This window comes from Microtus ochrogaster, chromosome 4 (genome assembly GCF_000317375.1).
Source record: "Microtus ochrogaster isolate Prairie Vole_2 chromosome 4, MicOch1.0, whole genome shotgun sequence".
In the NCBI taxonomy this organism is placed as follows: domain Eukaryota; kingdom Metazoa; phylum Chordata; class Mammalia; order Rodentia; family Cricetidae; genus Microtus; species Microtus ochrogaster.
In genome coordinates, this window is record NC_022011.1 from 80,205,282 (window position 1) to 80,228,785 (window position 23,504).

The window sequence follows — 23,504 nt, forward strand, 5'->3', positions numbered from 1 at the left end:
TTGGCTTTATCAACTGACACACTCCCATCAGCAGTTTTATGAGGAAACCAGTTTAACGTTGTCCTCCTCAATGCTCACCGTTATTGGTCTTTCCAGTTTAGTCATTCTAGTGAGTGTGGAGTAGTTTCCCCTTAGAGTCTGGCTTGCATTTCTGCTGTGGTTAATGGCACAAAGCATCTCTTCATGTACACGTTGCTCATTTGTAGGGCTTGTGTGAAGAAATGTTTATTTAAGCCTTTTCCCCATGTTCCACTATTATTTGTATGTGTTCTGGACTCTAGTCCCTTAGACATACAAACATGTCATTCACAAAAATTTTCTTCCATTTTCTCTGTGATCTTTTAAATTTCTCCTTTTCCTTCTAAGTTCTTCTCCCTTTCTTTCACCCCTTGCTCCTCCTCTTTCTTTTTGAGACAGAGTTTCACTGTGTAGCCCTGGCTGGCCTGAAACTTGCTATGTAGATCAGGCTGGACTTGAACTCACAGAAATCCACCTGCCTCGTTCCAAGTGCTGGGATTAAAGCCATCTGCCACCATACCCAGCGTCTTTTCAATTTCTTGATAGGTTCACTTGAAGCATAGCGTTTTTAATTTGGATGAAGTTCCATGTTTTCTTTCATGGTTTGTGCTCTTGGTGCCCTAATTAAACAACCACACAATCCAAGATTACAGAGATTTACCCATGTTTCTTTTTCTAATAATTATATAATTTGGGTGCTCCTATTTTATACCGACAATCCATCTTGCAATATTGTCTGTGTATGTATTAGGTAGGGGTCTTACTTTATTCTTTTGAGTGTGACCATCAGCTGTTCCAACATTATTGTTTTTCTCTCTCTGAGTTGTTTTGGCATCTTTGTTGAGTGTCACTGAACCAAGAAACCATTTGGGTTTCTTTGGGAGCCTGAATTCCGTTTCATTTTATAAGCATTTTTGAACTCCTGTCTACCCTTCTACCACAGCATCCTGAGTTTTTTGCTGTTTCACTCCCTGAGACGCCAGCATGGCATTTATCTAAAATTCCACTGGAAGCATGCTGCTTCTTCTGCTAACGCAACCATCAAGACCCCACTGGGGAAGTGTCAGCCCCACTGCCTGGTAAAAGGGAGTCTTCCTGCATTGCTGCTCCGCTTTCTCTGTCACTTCTTTCATCCTTCACCTCTCAGATCAACCTCCAATCAAGTCTGAACTAGCTGAGTGTCCAGTCTGGCCCCACTTGTCCATACATTCCTGAGATTGGGAGAATGGATTAAGGAAAGAAATAGACAAGATAGAGTTGGGAGGGAGGGCTTCCAGTGAATACTGTAACAAAAAGCTCTGAGTTTATTTCTCACAGTCCTTATATGCCCCAATCTAAAGGGGAGGGCACAAGACTTCTATAATACAAAGAACAAGCAAGCATAATTACCTTCTTACATCTCAAAACACCTGGTAACCATGCCTTAAGTCAAACATCCTGTTATCTGGCCTTTGAGGAGCAAAGCTTCCAGTAGCCACACCTGTTGTTCATCCTTAAGGAACACAAATAGGTTTGAACTCTCTGACCTCTAGTCAAGATAGAATGGATCCAAAACTGTGGCCCTTGCAGTTGAGACTTCTCAAAATACCGTATACTGCTCCGTTCTTTGGTGTCTTTCCCACATTGCTGAATCCTCAGTCACCTGGGTAAGCTGATTCCTTGGGACTTTAAGTAGCATTGTCTTCTCTGTGGTGCTCAATGTAACTTCCCCAGGCGGGGTTAGACGTCCCTAGGTGCACTTATTACCAAACACTCCCTTCAACCCTAACCACCTGGGAGGCACAGCCATGGCTATGTCTGTCCTGCCCAATGTAGTACAGTTCAGGCTAGAAATATTTTAAAAATATTTGTGGAGTTGAATAAAAATCTCACTGTAGCTGGAGGTTCCTCATCCTACCTGGTCCTACAGACACTTCCAAAATAACCACTCAGATGTTTAATATTAATTGCAAACTGTTTGACCTATTAGCTCAGGCTTATTATTAACTAGCTCTTATCACTAAATTAACTAATTTCTGATACTCTATATTTTACCACAAGGCTCTTGCTTCCACGGCAGTGGCTGATGTCTCTCTTCTACTCCACCTTCTTTCTCCCTGTATTCAGTTTGGCTTTCCTACCTAGCTATATTCTGCCCTATCATAAGCCAAAGTAGCTTTATTCATCAGCCAGTAAAAGCAACACATATTCACAGCATACAGATGGGCATCCCCCATCATTTCACCTCTCCTTCTCTATTTTACCATTTCTGACTGTTCCTCTGACCCCTGCTCTTTAGTTGATACGTGCATGTGACTGGCTTCATTGAGCTGTAAACTCATATTGCAATGTACATTGAAGATTGGCAGAGTGTGTGCTTTCAGGTTGTCATACCCCTTTATCAGTAAGAGTGCAGAGAAAAAAAAATAAATTGGTTTTTAAAAGGTTCTAACCAAGTTTGGAAAATGTATTCTCATTTATTAGAGGTCACATAGAAAGAGTGATAAGTTAATTTGCCTTCCTCCTCTTTAAAACTACGAAAGATGTTTATAAAACTCAAATAGATCAAACTCCACAAGTCACAGGAGACTACTGTGTCTCCGGATCCAGCTTCTTTTCTCTTGCCTCACCCCAACCTGCTCAGCTCACCTCCAGATGAAAGAAGCCACTTGGTGTGTCATGATATAGCATGGGTATATATCTCATGGAGAGCTGTGCTTCAAAGAAGCCTGCTTGTTTATATGGTGCATTAGTCATGAGTCTCTCAATGAAAAGTGACCAAAACTCAAACTAGCTGAAGCAAAAATTAAAAGGGAATAATATATTGGCTTATAAAATCCAGCACTGTGTTTGGATGCAGGACATCAAACAGTTGCACCAAGCCACTGCCACTCCTTTGATCTGCTCTGTTTCTGAGGATTAATTCTTACACAACAAACTGACTGTAACTATTCAGATCACATGCCCGTTCTTGGACCAATCTCTAAGTCAAGGAAGGGCTTTGGGTGAAGTAACATGATAAGCTCAACCCCACTTGAATCATGTGTGAAGGGTCCCATTAAAGGAAAGAAGCGTGTGTGTGTGTGTGTGTGTGTGTGTGTGTGTGTGTGTGTGCGCGCAGTCCTGTACCATAGATCACCCTAACCAAACAGAATCATTACCCTCATCTATCTACCTATATAGGCCCCTTAAAAAATTTCCTTTAAAAAAATTTGTGAACAAAAATTTTTGTTGTCAACAGCTAGATGTTAACTTGAAAAATGAACTGTATACTGTTCGTTTTCATGCAAATATTTTCTTGGTTTTTGTTTGTTTTTTTTATATGATTTCATATACTTTGAAGATTATCAAAAAGAGTTTCCAGTCCCACTTCCCTCCATCAATTCTGGCTCAGTTTGAATTAATCTTCTCGTATCTGACATAGATCTCTGATCATGTCTGTACATTTTGTGATGTACCTGATGCATGAGGAACCATAGGGGGGCATGCCACTTTTCTTTATCAGGGTCTCCTAGTTTCTGTCTGCAAGTCTGTACATGGTCTACTTTGTCCTTTGTCAGGGTCTCCTAGTCATTATCTATAGTCTGTACATTGTCTCCTTTGTTATTTTCTTCCTGCAAAATTTTAGTCACTATTTATGATTTTCCTGACAAAAATTTCTTTTTGTTTCTTGAGGCCTGGATTTTCTTTCTTCCTACACCAATATTTACTGAGCTCTTGGCCAGCTGCCTCTGAGTTCTGATTTCATCTGCCATCTTCTCCCTTTTAGAACAGTAAAAGAAGTTCCTTATTCCTTGTGACAGTGGGTGTTGTGTCCTGGGGCAGAGGCGGGGGGGGGTGGGGGGGGGTTCTAAGCTGACTCAAATTTGACTTCTGAGTAGAATTGTAGCTCTCCAGCATAGCCCTGATTCTCACCCTGGCCTCAAAGATGGCACCGTCTGGCTAGCTACCCACACGGATACAGATTCCTTGATGTTCATTCAATAAACAAGGTGGCATTTGCCCCAGTAAGATTCCAATGAGCTTGACTTCTAGATCAGCTTCCAGGGTTCTGGAGTCCAGTGCAGGAAGAGAGCAAGTAGTCTCTGCATTCTGGATGTGCAAGCATTCAATTATTCTTCACATACCACTCAGCTTTGACTGATTACATCCAAAATCTTCTACTCTGGGAAATCATCCTCAAGAGCTAGAGAGAAAAATCTGAGATTATGGCTACTTCTTCATCAACGTTCTTATTTTTTTTTAAATTTAATTTAGTCTGTATGGCTATTATGCCTGCATGTGTGTCTATGTACTACATGTGTGCCAGGTACCCATAGAGGCCAGAAGAGGGGGTCAGATCTCCAGGAACTGGAGTTTGAGATTGTTTGAGCTACCGTGTGGGTGCTGGGAATTGAACTCAGGACCTCTGGAAGAACAGCCAAAGCTCTTACTTGCTGAGCACTCTCTCAGCCCATGATGCATTTTTGTTGTTGTTGTTTTTCAAGACAGGGTTTCTCTGTGTAACATTCCTGACTGTCCTGGAACTCGCTTTATAGATCAACCTGGCCTCAAACTCACAGATATATGTCTGCTTCTGCCTCCCGAGTTCTGGGATTAAAGGTGTGCATCACTACACCCAGCTGAAGAAAAATTTAAAAAGCAAGTAATTGAGTGCAAATCATTTTTCTTCCATTGCACACTCAAGTTTCTTTTTATAGATTATTACTTCATTTTTGACCCCAGACATCCCAGTTTCTCCATACCATGAGGCAGTCCAGCTAAGGAAAGACTTTTCTGTCTTATGCTGTCTCTTTTCTTTTTTTCCTGTTTATTTTTCTCAGTTGCATGCATTTGTTTATTTTGTGGGAGATGAGAGTGTGCTCATGCCATTGTACCTGTGTGGAGGTCAAAGGACAACTTGCAGGAGTCAAGTTTTTCCTTCTACCATGTGGGTCTTGGGGGTCCTGGGAAATGAACAGGTTGTGAAGCTTAGCAGCAAATACTGTTGCCTGTTGAGCCAATGAGTCAGCCCTTGCCTTCTCCATAGGAAGAGGTTTGACTTGAGATCTCACTAACGTGAACAATACATTGTGTTTTCTCCTTTCCTTTTGTATGCCTTCCCTTCGTGATTAAAATGAAATTAAGGGAGAGTGAGAAACATGTTAAGTTTCCTGTTGTCATAGCAAATGTCCAAGTGTGAAGAAGCATGAGTCCAGCTGTGGATTGGTGGACCAGTTAGTACATTTTAGATTCATCATGGGTCTGAGTTCCTCAGGAGCTGAGAAGCCAGAGATGGGATCCAATAATCCTATTGTTACTTGGAGTATTTTTCTATCCCCCCCACCACCACTTGGGCGCTTCCTTTGTATCTAAGTTTGAAATTCTGATCCTCTATCAATCAAATTAGTCTGTTCTTTTCCAATTTAGTAGCATCCAAGTTCTCAGGACAGAGGCAGAATGTAGCCAGATTCTTGCCCCCACTTCCCAAGTGTTGGTATTATACACATGCACTACCAGGCCAGCTAAAGTTTAGATTTCTGTTACAAATTAATGTATAAATGAACAGCCTTTATTGATGTCTCCCAGTCTCACTTTGGCTTTCTTCCTTCATTTAAACTTGCAAAGCGTCAGCAGCAGAGTCAAAAACATTAACACATACCTCGTGTGTACCAAGAGTTGTCATGTGATATTAGTCACATGACACATTAGATGGGCCTTTAAGAATGTCTGTGCAGGGTTTTTCTTAATTTCATCAATATGAACGTTGGAAGACCCATTCATTGTGGACAACACCATTTCTCTCAGTAGGGTATCCAGGACTGAGTAAAACTGGAGAAGGTGAGCCATGCACTAGCAAACACGTATTCCTCTCTGGGTCTTGACTGTGACTGGTTCTCTCGCGCTCCTGTCATTTTGACTTCAGTGCTGTGATGAACTATAATCTCAAACTCGTGAACTAAAATAAACCCTTTCTCCCTTCAGTTGCTTTTGTTGGGCTATTTTATAACAGCAACAGGGAGAGGCACTAAGAAATGCAATGAGTGATAGAACATCAGAGAAATATATAATCCCAGGCCTTCAGCACAACTTCTTATCCCAAGGCCTAAGGATGTAATAGATATAATTATTTTTTCTGGTTTGGTAGCAGATGGTGGCCAGCTGTTCACTTTCTTTACTGAAGGCTAAACACAAAGGGAGAAAGAAAAATAAAATGGCTTATGGCAAATATAAGAACTTAATAAATGAAATCTGGAATTTTAGACACATAAAGGGAAGTGGGCAATTGGGGGTAATTATCAAATTATCCTGGCAAAATTGCTGTGCTACATCTGTTATCTACATGAAAGAAAACTATTTATGTGGATTGGATTATTTAGATAATTATCCAATGTTTTGGGGTCTCTGATGAGCCGGGCTGGATGGTCATAGATGGAGACAGAGAATCCACAATGACTACTGGAGACAGGAAAAGGTCCGTGACTCTTTACCACATGATCACGACTCTGCTACTTGGGGGTAAATGATATTGATGCAATTTGTAGATTTATAATCCTTTGACCAGGACTTGGGCCTGAACACAAGACTGAACAATAACAATCTTTATCTAATGTTTTAAATTACTTTTAATTACGAAAATGTGTGGCTCGTTTTCTCTAACATTATTATTTTATATATAAGACTGATCCCTACCCCCCCCCCATATTCCTAATTCCATTCCCCAGCTTCTGCTCAAACAAGGTTTCTTTCTGCCGTTATGCTTTTGGTAGCCTTATACTTTCAAAGCACACACACACACACACACACACACACACACACACACACACGACAAGTAGGGTTTAGGGGAGAGGGGAAATCCCCATTTTGAGCTTAACTCAGATGCTACTTTTGTACCATTTGGAAGCTTGCCCTTCTAATATTGCGCATTAACTGTAGATCCATATAGTTCCTGTAGATCCGTATAGCTCCTGTAGATCCGTATAGTTCCTGTAGATCCGTATAGCTCCTGTAGATCTGTATAGCTCCTGTAGATCCGTATAGTTCCTGTAGATCAATATAATCCCACAGCTTTCACAGATTCCTTCCCACTTCCCCATGGACTCTTTGGTTCTTACCTAGCCCTTTCTCCACTGTGGATATAGAAATTATCTCCAATTGCTAGCAGCAGTACTCAGCAAACAGTCCTAAATACTGAACACGTGAGCGTTTCTGCGTGGATGGACTCTGGGCAATTGACTTTTTCAGGAGGAAAATGACAATTTCCCCTAGAAAACCCCCTAAGTCGTTTATGTTAAAGAGACAAGATGGTGGGATTTGTGGGGTCCCTTCTCTTCCTTCAGAGGCACTTTCACTGGGGGTTAGTCACCTTGTTTTGGATTCTGTTTCTTTCGATGGTTCTCCAACTTTCTCACCAAACACAGTCTCCTGGAGGGCTCTTTGAAAATACAGGCTCCTGGTCCATGCTCCCAGAGTCTCTGACTCAGTAGGAGTGTGTGCCTTCAGGAGATGGGGGGCAAGTTTCTAAGCATTGCAGCTGCCACTGGCCTGGGACCACACTGAGAGGCACCCTACTAGGTGACTCTTCAGAATGTCCTGTGGGAGAGAACTTGGCTGAGTTACTAAAAGCTCCAAACATACTTCCTGGGGGAAGTTTAGGAACCTTCACACTGATCCAAATGTTTCAACAGTAATCCCGGGCTTTGGACAGTAGGCAATGGCAAACATGATTTTTAAAAGATACACAATTCTTTAGGCCAGGGGAGAAATCAGCATAGCATCTTTGTTAATAAAGCCTCCCAAAGGGTCCTCTGGTCCAACCATCTAGACAAAACACCTAGAAATTCCTTGACAGTACCCTCAACTTTGTCAGTTAGTTTCCTGTGGACAGTTTCAGAGTCCAAACATTGACCTCCTGACCCCCAAGGCACCCCGCCCCATGATCACTGCCATATCATGTGAACTCTGGGTAAAATCTGCTTCCAGAAGCTTCTGAACACTTGCCTCAGTTCTGTCCTCCAGCATCACTGGATAAGTTGTGCCTACTTGAGGTAATTGCCATGTTCCCTGAAGCCAGAGATGTCAGAGACATTTACTAAAGTGCAGACACCCACGCCAACCCTAGAGATTTAGAGTGTGTCGAAAGCACAACACCTTTTTTTTTTTCCCTCCAGATGATTCTAGTCTAGGTGGTCTGTACACAACCCTTTAAGTGACCTTGTTCTTCGTTTCTAAGCCCAATGCTTCCAGCTCCTCCAGTATTTACCATCATGACAAGGTTTAAATTACCTCACTCTCCTGATTGAATGCTGCCTGTCAGAATATCCCCAAATATACCCAGACCCCACCACCACCACCTTGGTGTAGTATTCTTCATAGGACATATCCCCACCCAAATTGGTGTCCTCCCCATTTTTGTTTAATGTTTGTCTTCCCCATTATTATATAAGCTTCATGAGGGAAGGGAAGTGTCTACATTGCTCACTTGTACCAGTTAGCACCTCTACCAGTGTCTGGCCCATCGTGTATCAATTATCTTTTTCCTTGCTGTAACAAAACACCCAAGGCGGGCAGCTTATAAAGAAAAGAGGTTTATTTAGGTCATTTAGATCATATTGTTTTTGAAAGTTCAAGCTTATGGCACTAGCAAGAGATCAGCTGTGGAGAGTTTGTATCCTAGAGCCATGACAGTGGCCGGAAGAGTCCACATCTTGTCACAGGACATCAGAGGCATAGGTAACAGACTCAGGCTTTGGTAAGGATCCTTTCCAGGAGGCTTCCAATGAGCTAACATTTCCTAATGGCCCCAGCTCTTAAAACTTTAGCTACCTCCAAAACCCACCACTTTGAGGACTGACCCTCAACCATAAGAGCCTGTTGGGAATACCTGAACTACAGATTGCACAAAATCATATCTGTGAATAAGCAAAGGAGATGGAGAAACCAGCATAATACAGAAAACATGGAGACAGTGTAGGCAAACAAATTCTAAAATGACCCAGGTGAACTCTCACAAGTTGAAGTTTGACCTCCACAGACGCACTTGGCATCAATGCGTACCCACAAACACACACACACACACACACACACACACACACACACTCACTCACTCACACACATACATACACAATAATAATAATAGTATAGTATAAATACATTGTTTTAAAAGAAAATGAAAATTAAGAGCACAAGCCGGGCAGTGGTGGCGCATGCCTTTAATCCCAGCACTCGGGAGGCAGAGGCAGGCGGATCTCTGTGAGTTCGAGACCAGCCTGGTCTACAGAGCTAATTCCAGGACAGGCTCGAAAGCCACAGAGAAACCCTGTCTCGAAAAAACAAAAACAAAACAAAACAAAAAATTAAGAGCACAGTTCAATAGTCAGCTCTCACATCCATGGGTTCAGTACCAACAGAGTTGACCAACTTGTCTTGATAATATTGTTTGAAAGTTCACATCTGTACTGAGCATGCACAGATTTTTTTTCCCCCTCAAAACTCTGAACCTGAGCATCCTAGAACCAGTATCCATGGATACTGAGAATTAACTGTATCATTTGGTATATATGTTGGCAGGCATCAGTAAGTTCAGACTCCTTGAACTCAGGTGGAGAGCGATAAATTCAACTATTATAAATTGGTGTGACCTCTTAAAGAAAATGTTTTGACTACTGGTAGAGTCTATTATGGACAAATTCTACGAACTGGTGTTTTACTTTTGAAAATTATTCATAGAAAAGGTGTCATATATGGTTTGGGACTCACTAAGCCCCTTAGGACTGCCCAGTGTTGTCAGCCCAGGAGCAAGGACTGCCTGACTTAAGATGTGACTGTGTGTGCCTTTTGGGCCAAGTCCCTCTAGCCTGGGTATTTGCATTCTGTCTTTCTCTTGTCAGAAGATAACATACGGAAGAAGACAAAAATCAGGAATGGAATACAGAAGTGTTCAAAGCATTCATTTTCTACATATGGTAAGAGGGACCAGGCGGATGCTATCGTCGGTTCATAGGAAAGGTCTAGGCGGCACAGCTTTTGCGAAGCAAAGGAACATTGCGATGAACAACAAACAGGGACAATATGGTTTTCCAGAGTGGGGAAGAAATCAATTAAGATGCCACCAGGCTCCGCTGACTTTCTGTATCTATCAGGAGCTGCCATTCAGCAATGCTGAGGATGGCATTCACGGCGCTGTGTATCCTAAGCCAGCCCTTCACCACAGAGCTACAGCTGCTGCCCTGTGTCAGACGTTTAGAAAGAGCTGCAGAGCGGCTCAGAGAGGAAAAGCAAGGCTAGAATCTGATAACCCACACAGGTCTGGAAAAACAATGCGTACAGCTTTCCACTGGGAAACAAATGACTTTCCTATCCCACTCCAAACACGAGGCTGGTGGATGGGAGCCTCGCAGCTGCTGCTCAGCCTTAGGAAATCGACACTGCTAGCAAAACCCTCATAATCCAGCTCCTTACAGGAACACCCTGGTTCTAGGGGCAGAAATGCGGGGGCATCCCAGGTGCCACTTAGAGAGTCAGACCATGCCGTGGGGGCCGTGGGCTCCAGAGACACAAATATGACGGGGGCAGAGGCCTGTGTTCACATGAGAAGATGGTCTCAGATTGTCCTCTTACTGTGTTCCCAACTGTGAGCCATCTTCTCTCTGCCTTCCTCCTCTATTCAAAGGCAGACAGGCAGATGACGGGTGTGTGTGTGTGTGTGTGGCATATAGAAAGGACGCACACACATCAATAACTCCACTCCCTCCAGTGTCTTAATGTTTCTTAGAGGGGCCAGCTAGGCCCCTGGAGCACCGAGCCTCAGAGTTTCACCAGGACAGGAAAGCTCTGAGGCCTGTGGGCATGTGGAGGGCAGTGGGACGGGTTACCCCAGCTGCTCACATGCCATTCAAGGGCCGGAATTCTTCCACCTGAGGAAGAACCGGTAACGAGGAAAGGAGTCACCTGCCACACCCTCTTGTTTCAAGGGGGTGGGAAGGCCTGGTTTCTACCCTGTCGCAGCATCATAAGAAGCAGAGCAAGGGGCTGGAAAGATGGATCACTGATTAGGAGCGCTAAGTGCTCTCGCAAAGGACTTAGGGTTCAAATCCCAGTATCCACAGGACAGCTCACAACTGTCTGTGACTCCAGTTCCAGGGAATCCAACACCCTCACACAGACATATATATGAAGGCAAACAAACAAACAAACAAACAAAAATAGTGCAAGAAGAAGAAGCAGCTTATAGCTGTCTTTGTCCAAAGGACAGTAACAGGGACTGGGTGGGGCTCATCAAGCACTTCAGAGACACAGAGTAAACGTGTGTGTGTGTGTGTGTGTGTGTGTGTGTGTGTGTGTGTGTGTGTGAGCGTGTGGGTGTGGGTAGCCAGGAGAGAGAAAGAGACAGAGATAGACACACACATATGTGCACGAGCGTGCAAGCACACACACACAGAGGTCACAAGAATGTGTGCATGTGTGTGTGTGTGTAGCAAAGTTTAAAATGTTCCCTTTGGCGTTCTTACTCATATGGTTGGTTTTATTCTGACATTTTGCTACATGGTTTTTATTAGTCACATCTGATCTTTGTGGCTGCCATCACTGTCTCCTCCTCCTCCTTCTTCAAGATTTATTGAACATTTTGCACAGTTTCATTTTATCTCCTTTGTTGATCTGTTACTTGTAGCTCTTTGCTCGGTTATTTTAGGGCTTGCTTCGTGATTTATGCCACGCATCTTTATTTCTCTTAGCCTACCTTAAATCCACACTGCCTTTCCACACATAGCAAACACCCTTGTGATAACCCACTTCGGTTTCTTTTCTCCTGATCTTTGTGCTATACTCGTCCTATATTTCATGTCTCTGTGTATTATAAATCCGATATATTACTATTATTTTGGCTCAGTAACAATAGGGTAGAGATATTTAAGTCATAAGAAAAGTATTTTGGATAGTTACCATTAGATAGTTCTCATAGCATGCCCTTCAGCCCTTTCGATAGTGATTCTCCCATCTGGAATTACTTTCCTTCTTCAGTGATGGACTTCCTTTAGCATTTTTTTAGGAGAAGATCATCTAGGGATAAATTCTTTCAGCTTTTATTGTGTCCTAAATAGTCCTCTCTTGCCTTTGTTTTTGTGTGGTGTCTTCCCTGACAGTTGGATTTATTTTCTTTTGGTGCTTTCGGGATTTGATCCACTGTTCTCTCGCTCTCATTGTTCCTATTGAGAACTCGCTGGGCAGTGGTGGTGCAGAGGCAGAGGCAGGTGGATCTCTGTGAGTCTGAGGCCAACCTGGTGTACAGAGTGAGTTCCAGGATAGCCAGGGCTACACAGAGAAACCCTGTCTCAGAGAGAGAGAGAGACAGAGAGAGACCTCTGCTGTTAAATTTGTCTGTATTCTTCTCTGTGTGGCTTGTCTTTTTTTCCAAACCTGGCATAAAACTATTCAAGAATGACTGTGTCTGAGGACTTCATTTCCTCATGAAAGAAGGTTCCCGTGCCATAGAGAACTGGCATCAAATAAATATGTGTGCCTTTCTCTTGGTACTGTGCCTTTTGTTATAAAGACACAACCATGAACCTGGTTATGAGCAAGGATAAAACCCCTGGCCTTTTCTGCAGTGGTACTCTTTGACCCTACCCTGAAGCCCTTTCTTCATACAGTTCAGACGGTCACTAAAATGAAGGTATTTGAGAAAGCAAATGTGCTAAGAGCGGACATGCCTGCTTCAGACAGAAACTTAGGGATCACCTGCCAGCGACACTATGCCTCAGATGGGACTTTTCTAAGCCCAGTCAAAAGCCCTGCAATGCACTCTAAACCTTAGCGTTTACAGCTATGGTATTCACTAGAGCAGCTTTCTGAATCCCAGCATTCTAACAGGAGCAGATATTTTAATTTTTGCATATGAAAGACAAAAAAAAACACCAAGACATTGAATATGGGTTAGAAAAAAAGACAACATGAAAGAAAAAATATGAACATAGGGAAAAGCAAAGAAATGAGGTATAAATCGTATATCTTTCACTACTTACTGGGCTATTATTGGCGGTCAGAAAAATTTACTAGTTAGGAGAAAAATGAGGCTCGCCAGTGGGTCCTGAACAATTCTACCATTAAATTAAGGGGTGACTGAAGAGGCTGATTGCTCTTTTGTTTTCTAGGTATTATTACTTGGCGTTCCGAGCACATCAAACACCGCCTGTTAACAAAGAGAGCTGTGTTGCTATCTTGGAAAAGTCCAGATTAGATCGCTGGGTCCTGGGAAAAACAAAGGTAGCCCTCTCTCCCTATTGTTCAGACTGTCACCTGTGGTGTTCTCTTGTCATGGATAACTAGCACGCGTGGGTTTGTACCCGGCATACCATAGCACGCAAGACTTGGACTTAAAAATGGTTTTGCCGGTCTTAACTCTGATTCCGGGACCCACGAGCCATAGGAGGATGGTTCATACACTGTTCTGTAATTTGAGAACCTTTTAGCATTTTTAGAAAGAGATCTTTGGATGCACTTTAGAATGTCCCCTTTTCCATATTTCATAACCGAGCACACATGCTAGCATATAAATCATAGTCATGGTAGTGATGAGTTCCCTTTAGAGTTTCGCCCATTTCTGGTGTTTGACCTGCGCTGTTTATTGCCGACTCTGATTTTACTTTTGTCGTGTGTAGCTTCTCATTTGGGGAAACATAGTGTCTCTGCGGAAGCCCAGGTTTTTATGGTTAAATTCTGCAAGGCCAGTTCCAGCCTGCGTATGGGTTTCCTCTCTGGAAATTAGGTCACTGAGGGTCATCTGGGTCTCCTAGCCTCAGGACTATCTGCTGACCTCAGGTTGGGCCTGTTGTTCAGCACCTCGCTCAGAGGCTATGAGGGGCAATGAGGGCAGAGCTGGGCTGAGGAAATGGAACTTCTAACTGTAGGGAGGCACTCCCAAATAACACCTGGGCTTGTCTAAGCCCTGCAATCTCATTTTCGATTTCCTTCAGAAATCACCAATGTATGCATAAGTGAAATCATAAATTTACTTAGACCATGGCTTTAATATTTGCATGGAGAATAGGCTGGAGTGGAGGGATTTGCTGTCGGGAAGCCCAAATGTAACACTAAAACAATGATTCCTTTTAGGTTTTTCTCAAATATTACCACGTGGAACAATTAAATTTGCTTCTGCGAGAAGTCTTAGGCCGAGTGGTCATGCTGCAGGCATATGCTAAGGGCTGGCTCGGAGCTAGGAGATACAAACGAGCCAGAGAGAAGAGGGAGAAGGCTGCCCTAGCCATCCAATCAGGTATGCGGCCTGGTTCTGGCCAGTGTCACCTCTTGGTATTTCCTTGAGTGCTGGGGACCATTCACCTAGGGCTTCCCCTTTCCCTTTCTCCCTTCTTCCCCCTGTCTACCCTTACTTCAGCAAACATTTTTCCAGTATCTACATGAGTTAAGCCTCGTACTAGGTGCTGGGGATGTAGTCAAGGGCATCCCTCTATGGTCCCTGACCTCAAGGAGAGACAAACATACAAGCCATTAGAACACCTGGGAGGAGTCGTAAGTCAGAGGCAGTGTGAGCTGACCAGTGATGTCCAACTCTATCACTCCACACGGGCTGTCTCCTGAAATGACAGATGATATACATTTCGGGTGATACCCGGATTGTCCTGTCACAATGACCAACACCATCCTTGTAGGGTTTTGTAGCACAGACTGGATTTATAAACAGAGGACACCAGCCTCCAGGTTGTCCACAAGCCTGCTGGTGCCTCCGTCCACATACGTATGCCATGGGTGCTCGGAACAATACCTGGACTCTCGTGCAAGCTCCAGACCTTGAACTTAGAAGATGGATTTCTTGGTACTCTCATAACAAGAAACTATGGCATGCTTTAGCGTGCCTTGGCCCTCATGAGCTTGTCCAGAGACTTGACGATGCTCAGGCCCATGTGGGGACACAGAAGATGACTGCTCATCTTGGGTGGAAGCTTTGTGCATCCGCAGGATGGCTGCCTCCCGCGCTCTGTTCTCTCTCTCTCCTCTTGGCTTTCTTCTTTGTCTTCCCTTTCTGTGGAAGATGTTGGTCCTTTGTTCTCCCTCTGCGCTCTTTATCTTCATCTCCAATTATACCTTTCTTCTGGACATGAAGTGATTAATAGGACTGGGCCAGCTCAGTGTCCCTCATCATCCCTCCAAGCCCTAACCCTGGGTGCTCAAGGCAGGGTTTCCTCCAGGCTTGGGAAGACAGGAAACTGCCTCACCTGGGGCTAGGGGCGCCCACTGTTACTAAATAGAACTCAAAATGTTCTGGAAAAATCACTCTTTGGCTAAAAACAGTTCCTCAGAAGCATTCTAAAAAGTTGACCAAGAGTTCAGAAAGACCCTTCCTACACTGTAGCACATCTGCTGATTTCAGGCTCAGGGAGAAGGGGCGGGTGGGGGTAGGGGTGGGGGAGGGAACGCGAGAAACAGATTGGAGGTTGAACAGCTTATATCAATTCTCTGGCACGTTTTAAAATTAATGTCATTCCCGGCACATGGTTTTATATTTTTAGCCTGGAGAGGATATGATGCTCGGAGGAAATTTAAGCAAATCAGCCACAGAAGGGGTGAGTCTGCGGTTCGTGCTCAAGCAGGTAATTAAAACATCGTTGGCAGCGTCCACTTGAAATGTTCTGTGACTCCAGGCAAATGAGTTCAGAGAAGCTGAAAGGCTAATGACAGTGGCGCACAGGGGTGAGTCGGGAGTCCCGCAGTGTGTCTGCGAGGGTGGGCTCACCTCCTTTGGCAGCTCTTCTGGCTGAGGCACCGTGCGCATTTACCAGGGGCCATGCTTCCTAAGAAGACTCTGAGGAGTCTTCTTATTATATTCCTACTACAATAAAAGAGGAATCTGGAGCACAGAGAAGGGATATAACTTATCCATTATCACCCAGCTTGCTAACAGCAGAGCTGGTCTTTGAAAGCTAGGCAGTTTGGACTGAGCACACTTGCTATGATGTTGCTCCTGGACATGTCTCTTTCTTTCTTGGAGTCCTAAGTCCATCGTCTTAGTGACCAGTGTTGCCTGGTTGTGGTGTGCCAGCCTTTAATCCCACCCAGCACTTGGGAAGTCAAAGCAGGTGAATCTCTGTGAGTTCGAGGCCAGCCTGGTCTACAGAACAAGTTCCAGGACAGCCAGCGCTACACAGAGAAACCCTGTCTTGAAAAACCAGGTTGTGTGTGTGTGAGAGAGATGATTTGTAAGGGAGACTCGGGGATACCCAAAAATCCACGTCTGCGTGGCTACCACAATCTTCTGGGCCCCGCAAGAGCACCCAGTGGATCTTGGGATCCGCTTGCCCTTAGCAGCCTGAGAGCTGTGAACCTTGGTTCCTGGTTTATGAATCCACTCCTGGGCTCAGGAGTCATTGAATCCTTCTGCAAACCGCATGCTGCCAAGTCAGGTTCCCTCCCTAGTTTGAAGTTGCAAATCCCAAACTGAGGTTCTAGGGGACACAGGATCTTGACCATGCCGAGTTTCAGAGGTGCAAGAAACTGGAGATGGAATGTGCTTGTGGAGGGCAATCCTGCAGCAGGAAGCAAGTCGGGGGCAGGGGGGCCAGAGGCGGAGACTTCAAACAGCTGCAGTCTTCCCAAGCAGGCCCAGGCCACTCAGCCGAAGGGTCCTGCTCAGAATTCTTAGGCCGTGGTGGAGGCCAGGCGTCTTCACTAAGAACTCAGATATTTCGGAAGTAGAGGTGGCCTTTAAATGCAGGTGTGTCACACTTAACACCATTTCTAGCAATTTCTAACCTCTGCCACTTCAAAGCCCCATGAAAAGTGAACGATTTCTTGTTGCAGCTTAAGAAACCCAAACTCAAGTACATCTTATGTTCACTACTTATTGCCAATACACACACACACACACACACACACACACACACACACACACACACACAGGATACCAGCTGATCTCAGATTTTGCAATATGCTCAACATATGTCTTAGAATAAAATCTTTAAGCCTGTATGTTGTTGATCCATTGAGTCCATTATATGAAAATCATGAAATGTCTGAAAATTACATTTGAGCGCCAGGTGAACACTAAGTAAAAACAGACTGGCCTCATGACCTCTGTCTGAAGACAGCGATGGGTGGGAGTGCTTCATCCTTGAAGCATGCGTGGGCAGGTACTGGGGAAGGGTAATTCTGTGTCTTCCTAAAGCACCTCCCTTTTCTTTTTAGCTCTGCAAGCACTCACCCCCCTTAGCCTCACCCCCAGTGTTCTCAGCCACTAGGTAGCATCAAAATGTGTATTAGCCAGTTCTGCAGGGGCTCTCAGGTGAGCGTGAAGGTCACACCTACGCCTCAGTGCCCAGGATGGCAGCAAGCAGGTGGTGTCTCTCTGCCTTCAGCTGACAAAATGAACAGGACCTGATGCACCCCTAGGGTTAGGACTGGGGCTAGGGTTGTGATTTGGTGTAACTGTCTCCTTTCCTGCCATAGAAAATGCCCCAGATAGAATTGTCCACATAAAGCAACAACAACAAAAACTACATAAAGAAGCAGGTGACCAGCTCGACACAGCCATTTCTGAGGTTAATTTCTGACTAATTGTTTTCCTCATAAATTACTTTTTTGAAATTTCGATCCCGTGGAATGCATTTGTTTGTATTTCCAGTTCTTCTTTTATTTAATGACGTTACCAAGATACGTTTATATATATATATATATATATATATATATATATATATATATATATATATATAGAGAGAGAGAGAGAGAGAGAGAGAGAGAGAGAGAGAGAGATCAGCCCTTGAAATTTAGGAAGCATTTGGCCTACATGTTGCTGCAGAGCAGCACAGAGCGAAATTTGTTTTCCTTTCATCTCCTTCCCAATAAAAGCAGCCCAGCACAGCTTAGCTGGTCCTCAGAACTTCCTCTCAGAATTCCCGATCTATTACAGCACATTCGAATACCAGCAACAAGATGCCTTTTCATGCTGTCAACCTTTTTCATCTGAAATGTAAATTAATTCTAGCTGGTGTGCCTCGCCAGAGATCAAAGTCCGCATTAACCTTGCTGCTTTCTGCTCCTGAGGACTGGGCGGCCACTGATAGGAGCCTCTGGCCCCAGGATCCTGCCCTCCTCCGGGCAGCCCTCAACAAGGAGCCCCGTGTTCTTTCGTTAAGGACCTCTGAGGTGCTTTAAACCAGACCCCGCATGACCCGCCCAGCTGATTCTAGAGCGGTGAGCCTGCTATGTTTAATTGTGGATTCTTCCCTGGGCTCCCAGGGGTTGAGTTAAGTGGCCAGTGCCCTGGGTGCGAGGCAGAGAAGGAAGGAACTCCAGGCTGAAATCACTTCTCCCTCCCATTCGGTCTTTGAGGTAGACAGATTTGCATTTTCAAAATAAACAGATGCCTTTCAAATACATGAGCTAGTGGTCTGGAGACCTCTCCCGGCCCAAAGGTGCAGCAGCCAGCGCTCAAATGTTGGAGAGAAAACAGACGGAGAAAACACCCTGGGTACTAGAGGACACGTTTCCTGCGTGGCGTCCCCGAGCAGCAGGCGGTGCGAGCATCCAGGAGCTGTAGGAGTTGAGGGGGCGGAGCCAACCATTCTTTGCTGGCTTCCTTTAGGGACTGGGGAGCAACTTCGAATGTCAGTTACCTTGGCTTCTTTTGTTGCTTCCATTAATTCTGACGGAAAAAAGTGCTCTCTGTAAGAAAACCAGGTAACAAGACAGCACATACTAAGACTCAGATAGTCGGGACATTCCAAGTAAAATATTAAGTTATATTTATGCCACTACAAACCTATTACTTTTTTGTTAGCCGTTGAGTTGCAGAAAGGGAGCCTAGCTACATTCATTCGCTGAAGAAAACAAACAAAACATGTATCCCTCAATGACTAGTATCAAAAGAAACAACCCACGGGGAGCTTCTCAAGCATCTACAGTGGCAATCTCATTCTTTAGGTTTTTCCATGCCAACCCAGCCTGGTAGTTCACAGCATATTTTCACTGAAACTGTTAGTGCCGTGGAAACTTCCCGTTCACCCTCCTCCATCAGAGTGCTCACCCGCTCCTGCCTTGGCCCTGCCAACCACACAGATGTCATCAGATGATGGCGCCAGTGTCAACAACTATGGCCACTTCTCTCACTAAGGGGAGCCTTGAACCTGTGAGTACACATTCTAAGCCAGCTGCCTGTGGGGCCACCAGAGTGGAGCTGCTTCAGAGTGCCTTCCAGAAGGAAGAGCAAGCTTTGCTTCCAGATTGCTCGATCCTACCCTGCGACAGAACTGCATTTTTAGTGTTTAAAATGGCTCAAACCCTTAAATTGCCTTTTGTTTTGTTATATAACTCTGGCTGTCGCAGAACTCACAAATCAAAATCTATGTAGACCAGGCTGGCCCCAAACTCACAGAGATCCACCTACCTCTGCCTCCAGAGTAAGGATTAAAGGTATACATCACCACGCCTGGATAAAACTGCCTCCTTTTTTTAACTTTCAGTGTGGCTTGGTGGTGGTGGTGCACTTTTATCAGGAGGCCAAACCTGGACTGTACAGTGAAACCCTGCCTCAAAATCAAAATCTAAACCATACATTGATGGTGTACCCCTTTAATACCAGTACTCGGGAGGCAGAGGCAGGCAGATCTCTGTGAGTCCATGCCTAGCCTGGTCTACAGAGCAAGTTCCAGGACAACCAAAGCTACACAGAGAAACCTTGCCTCAGGACAAACAAACAAACAAACAAACATCAATTAAAGGAGTAGGGTGAGGCAGAGAAATGGCTCAGTAGTTAAGAACTGTGGCTGCTCTTCCAGAGGACCCAGGTTCAATTCACAGTACCTACATGACCGCTGACAATGATCTCTAACTTCAGTTTCAGGGGATCCATTGCCCTCTTCTGGACTCCATGAGAACTGCATGCATATGGTGTGCAGATATACACTTAAGCAAGCATTGGTGCACATAAAATAAAAATAAATAAAATCTCAAAGAAAAAATTTACAGGACTTGGGATGCACAGTGGCAGCATGCTTCTTTTCCCCTCCCACTAAAAATTCTGTTTCCTTTAGTGTCCATGATGGGGATAACAGCTAGATAACAGCCGTCATTTTTTTTTTTTTTTTGCTTTACAGTCCACAGATATTGTTAGGTGAAGGCATCTTTATTTTAAATTCTCCTGCTTGTTAAATACTTGCTTTTTGCCGGGCTGTCGTTGTTATGCTCAGATTTGCGAAATTCCCCCAAAACCAACAAGGAGACTGGGTCCCGTATGCAAAAACAAAGAGCCTGTATTTTATACAAGTTTGCAAACTCGGTCTCTCTGTGTGTCCTATGTATTGGAATACTGGAGGCCCCGAGCTCAGGTAAAGTTGGGTTTTTATAGTAGTAAAGGTGGGGGTGAGGGATTTCTAAGGTTCAGGACCCCTGATTGGCTGACATTTGTCTAGGGGTGTCCTGGTGAGTGTGTCCTGACAGGTGATCCTATCTACAGTGGTTGGAAGTTAGGCATTTCCTTTGGATGGTCTGTTCCTGGGTGGTGCCTGGGTAGTCTCAGTTTGGTATTACTTCATGGTAAACTACTGAGACTCAGGCCTTATTAAACTTATCAGTGGCCAAGTCCTACATGGCAGGTGATAACAGCTAGAAGTAAAGAACCTTCTTTGGGTGGTCTGTTTCTATTTAGCTTATCATGGCTGGCTCCTACATTGTGATAAAAAGTAGGATTCACTGGGCCTTCAAATTCTCCAGCTCTACACACAGTTCTAGAACATGCTCCCCTTAAGGGAGCATATATATTTAGAATATATATATATATTCTAAATGTGTACATGTGTCCTCATGTAAACGTAGTATTCTATAATAAACACATATGATTAAATTTGAAAAGTCATTATCATAACCAAGGATATGTCATACAATGGCTCGTGATTCTTGCAGCTGCAAAAGATCGAATACATATTATTTTTCATTCCAATAAAGCTGTGTGTGAGTAGATTTTGGCTCACACACCAATCAGGAGAGGGGGTACAAGAGACCCCGCCCTTAAGGGAGACAGCGAGCAAGGCTGCTGTGTCCTTTCTGGTCCCTGTTTATTGCTCCGTCTCTATTGCACCGGTCTGGCTTTCTAGTCTGTTTCTTAGGAAGCCCCCTGGCTGTTTCACACACAGGCCCGAGTTCCTCAAAGCAAGAGCTGGAGGCAGAGAAGGCACAGGTGTGAGAACAGACAAGCTCTTAACAGGAGGGCAGGAAGCAGCGGCCTCCTCCCTTCTCTGGTCTTCTCACCTATTTTAACCTCTGGTGCTCCTGGGCTTGAGATGAGCCTTAACCTGCAGACTGTGCCATCTCCTTCCTCTAAGGTTGTGTCTCACTGAACACGGTGGGAGGAGTCTAGACTTCTCCATCTGCTCTCCTGCTCCCTGGGAGTCTCTGACTCTCAGCATATAAAGACAGGGGTTGACTTCTGACAGCTTTGCCTATGGGAGAGGTGTTGTGAAACCTGACTGCACTGTGAAACCTGAGCCTGTGTGAATTAAATCAACCTTGGGTCAGGAATTGGAGCCAGCATCTGGTTGACAGGAATTAACCATAGAGAGCATGGAGAAGTAAGGAGGATGGATAGAGAGACTCGCAGGAAGAAATGGGGAGAGACTTGCAGATTCCGGGTCTTTTGGGTTTGGGACAGCTGGAGAGATGTCCTCTTGCTGGGTCTCTGGCCAAAAAGGAAGGTCAATTGGTTGCTTCTCGGCTTCTCTGATCTAGCAGGTTTTCACCCCAACATCTGACTCCCAAGTCTTTACTGGTAAATAGAACAATAGAGACTCAGTTAAAAACTACATTTGGTGGCAGCAGCAGAGATGGTGCCCTTGGGACTGGAAATTCTACCAGGTCTCTATTTGGCCATTGCCCATAGTCAAAACTTTGGAGAGAGTTAAAATCCTGTTCTATGTAAATGGAATTCAGAGTAGAAACAATGGGTATCCCATCCTTTCTCATATAGCTTGGAGAAAGTTATTGTATGTGTAGTGTATATGTATACCATGTGTAGGTACACTCTTCTCTGTATGTGTGTATGTGTTGGGGGGTGAATGTAGGCAAGCTGTTGATATCAGGCATTTTTCTATTGCTCTCCATCTTGTTGCTGATGTTGTTATTGCTATTGTTATTTATTTGTATTTATTTATTTATTTTTGAAACAGGGTTTCTCTGTACAACCCTAAGTGTCCTAGGACTTATTCTGTAGACCAGGCTGACCTGGAACTGAGAAATCCAACTGCCTCTGCCTCCCAAGTGCTGGGATTAAAAGTGTGCACCACCACCACCTAGTTCCCCATCTTATTTTTTGAGGCAAGTTGTCTCGCTAAACATGGAGCTTGCTGCTTTCCCTAGACTGGCCCGGCAGTGGGTTTCAGGGATCTGCCTGTCTCAGTCACCATCCCTCAGCTTCCCCTTCCCCAAGATCTAGGGTTATAGACATTCTGTTGTGTTTGGAGAATTTCCTCCCTGGAGAAAATTATTTAGCCTCAGGGCCTTGGTTTCATCAGATATGAAATTTTACAAGATCCGATTCTCAGGGGCTGCTGTAAAGACAATGGTATGTACAAAGTTTCCCTGCTGGTACCCCTCCCCCACAACCCCTTCACCTGAGGAAAGGTAGCAATTGTTCATCACCTGCACACAACGGCCTGTGCCTCTCTTGTAGTGCCTTTGAACATGTGCTGTTGTTTTGTCTTTAAGAGGAATGCACTCTGGCCACGGCAACAGTCACCATCACTCAATAGCTTCTCTGCTCACCCCTCACACATCTGCGTCTCCGGGTCCAGAAGCTGTCCGGGTGTGCAGCACTGCCCTAGCTTTGTTTCAGTTGCTGTGATAAAACACCGTGACCAAAAGCAACTTCAGAGAGGACAGGTTTATTTTAGGTTACATTTCCAGGTGGTAGTCAGTCACGTCGGCCGGAGCTGGAAACAGCTGGTCACATTGCATCCATCACCAAAGGCAGAGACAGAATGAATGCGCATGTGTGGGCTTGGTGAGCCTCTGCTACTCCAGAGGGTCCAGCGCTCAGAACTGAGGCGCTGCGGTGCCCACTCTCAGGCTGGCTCTTCTCATACTGCTTAATCAAGACAATCTCACAGACATGCGCACAGGACACCTGGTCTAGAGAACCCCTCCCCGAGACAGTCTTCTCAAGTGACTCTACGTTGCATCAAGTTGACAATTAAAACCAGCCAACACAAATACCCTGCTTTAATCCCTGAACGCTGAAATGCCTTCCCGTTTTATTTCAAGGTAATCTAATAGACACTCACTTTGGTGTTGCTGGGAAATACGCAGAGCTCACAGGGTGCGGTCTTATTCAGGACGTTCTGCCTCACTTGGCTAAGCCAGAAAGACTCAGGTGACCCAGGCCTGGAGATGCCTCTGCCACCCTCTGTACACTGTCCCCAGCTCACCTTGGTGACCATTGCTGTTGCTCACATTCATAACTTGATTTCCCATGATGTCACTGACATAATTTTTTTTTATTTTTTTATTTTTTTAATTTTTTTATTTTT

The 23,504-nt window shown here is 44.6% G+C and overlaps 1 protein-coding gene across 1 annotated transcript in view; it reads left to right on the plus strand.

The window, feature by feature from the left end:
- Window positions 1-23,504, plus strand: part of Myo3b (myosin IIIB) — a 273,440-nt gene that overhangs the window by 172,809 nt on the left and 77,127 nt on the right. The window contains exons 25-27 of the mRNA XM_005346535.2: window positions 13,128-13,239; window positions 14,089-14,251; window positions 15,504-15,584. Coding sequence (XP_005346592.1) covers window positions 13,128-13,239; window positions 14,089-14,251; window positions 15,504-15,584 — 356 coding nt within the window. The remainder of the gene's footprint in view (window positions 1-13,127; window positions 13,240-14,088; window positions 14,252-15,503; window positions 15,585-23,504) is intronic.